General features: G+C 38.1%; 1 protein-coding gene across 1 annotated transcript; it reads left to right on the forward strand.

Annotated features, from left to right (window-relative positions):
* Positions 1–696: 696 nt before the first annotated feature.
* Positions 697–1,074, forward strand: LOC308261827 (splicing factor 3B subunit 6-like; the record flags this gene model as incomplete). The annotated part of the gene is made up of 1 exon (XM_080693987.1): positions 697–1,074. One exon carries the CDS (start codon positions 697–699, stop codon positions 1,072–1,074), a length of 378 nt encoding a protein of 125 aa, XP_080550113.1.
* Positions 1,075–1,789: the final 715 nt, after the last annotated feature.

Here is a 1,789-nt window from a genome sequence, read left to right on the forward strand (position 1 = left end):
AGAAGAAAAATATGTCTAACATCCAGGATGAAAGTCAGTCAGTACAAAAGAACCAGAAATGACAGAGATGAAGGAATTAGAAGATAATAAGGATTTAAAAATAATAATTAAGTATGTTCAAAGGTATACAAGAAAACATAAGCATGATAAGGAGGAAAATGTTAGCCATGATAAAGAACCAAAAGAGACAGTGAGAAATTAAAAATATGACATTCATAAAGAAACACAGACTAAATGAGTTTAGTAGCAGGTTACTCACTACAGAAGAAGACAACTGAACTGAAGGAAATGCAACAGAAATGAATCAAGAAGAAGAACAAAGAAAAATAAAAAACAAACAAATAAATGGCAGCAGTTAAACAGGAAGAAGTAGTTCTGATGTTTTATTGCACAACAGAGTGAATCTAGTTAGCTATAATTTATGTTTGAAAATGAGATAATTTTGACTGCTTCGCCAAAAAGAAATAATAAATGTTAGAACTTGTTAGTACCCACCCTAGAATGCACCTGAGATGAAAAGAGTGATACAGACATAGCATTGGAAGGGGCAGGCCAGTAGATGTCGCTCTTTGGTGAGGGCCCCGCTGGACACTGGTCCACAGCTTTTATTAAAAGGGAGAGGTTAGAAGGCGAATGGCTCAGAGGTGTCCGGAGGAATTCTAGTGTCTGCTGCGGTAACCTCATCAGCCTGTCAAGATGGCGATGCAAGCGGCCAAGAGGGCGAAAATTCGACTTCCTCCTGAAGTAAATCAGATTTTGTATATAAGAAATTTGCCATACAAAATCACAGCTGAAGAAATGTATGATATATTTGGGAAATACGGACCCATTCGTCAAATCAGAGTGGGCAATATACCTGAGACTAGAGGAACAGCCTATGTGGTCTACGAAGACATCTTCAATGCCAAGAATGCGTGTGACCACCTGTCAGGATTCAACGTCTGTAACAGATACCTTGTGGTTTTGTACTATAATGCCAACAGGGCATTTCAGAAGATGGACACCAAGAAGAAAGAGGAACAGTTGAAACTTCTCAAGGAGAAGTACGGCATCAACACAGACCCACCAAAATAAAAGCGTGTTCTGCATTTTCATTTTGGACTAAAACCCACAAATGACCAGCGCCCCCTTTTTCCTTTTAATTAATACTAAATATTGTGATTTCTTATTTGAAATTCAGAATGACTTCTTTGAAACTTTGATACATTAGAATATATTACGTGAATAAACTTCTGACTTTTGTAAAGAATGTAAAAAAAAAAAAGGGAGAGGTTGAGGTATAGACAGTGCTGCATATGTGCAGAGTCTGGAGTGTAATGTTTAACTAGTAAAGGTGCAGAAAGGGCTAGGGGTAAAGGCTAACTGGGCAAACCGCAGAACAATTGTAGACTCTTTGAAATAACAGTTAGCAATAAGACAAGGTTTGACAAGCGGGATATTTGGGAATATGTGCCAGCAAGAGCACAGGAACATTTGCCTTGGAGGAACAGGCTACTTTCAGCAAGTTCAGCAGTCTGGATGTGGCTTCCCATGACCCTTTGACCTTCCCAATGCAAGAATTAACCTGCCTCTGGCAGTCACATATTTCACAAGCGGTGAGTGACCTACTAATCACTCTGATCTGTTCATTACACAATAATTGTACCCTACTTTACACCGTGTACACAGGTATAGCATCACATTGTACTCCAATTATTATGTCAGTTAAAACTTTTTTATATTAGAAAATCTCTGTAACCTTTGGTACAATATCAAGCATTCTAACATGGTTGATTAATCTCCAAATAAG

The sequence above is a fragment of the Muscardinus avellanarius genome (assembly GCF_963383645.1).
Source record: "Muscardinus avellanarius genome assembly, chromosome: 4".
Taxonomy (NCBI): domain Eukaryota; kingdom Metazoa; phylum Chordata; class Mammalia; order Rodentia; family Gliridae; genus Muscardinus; species Muscardinus avellanarius.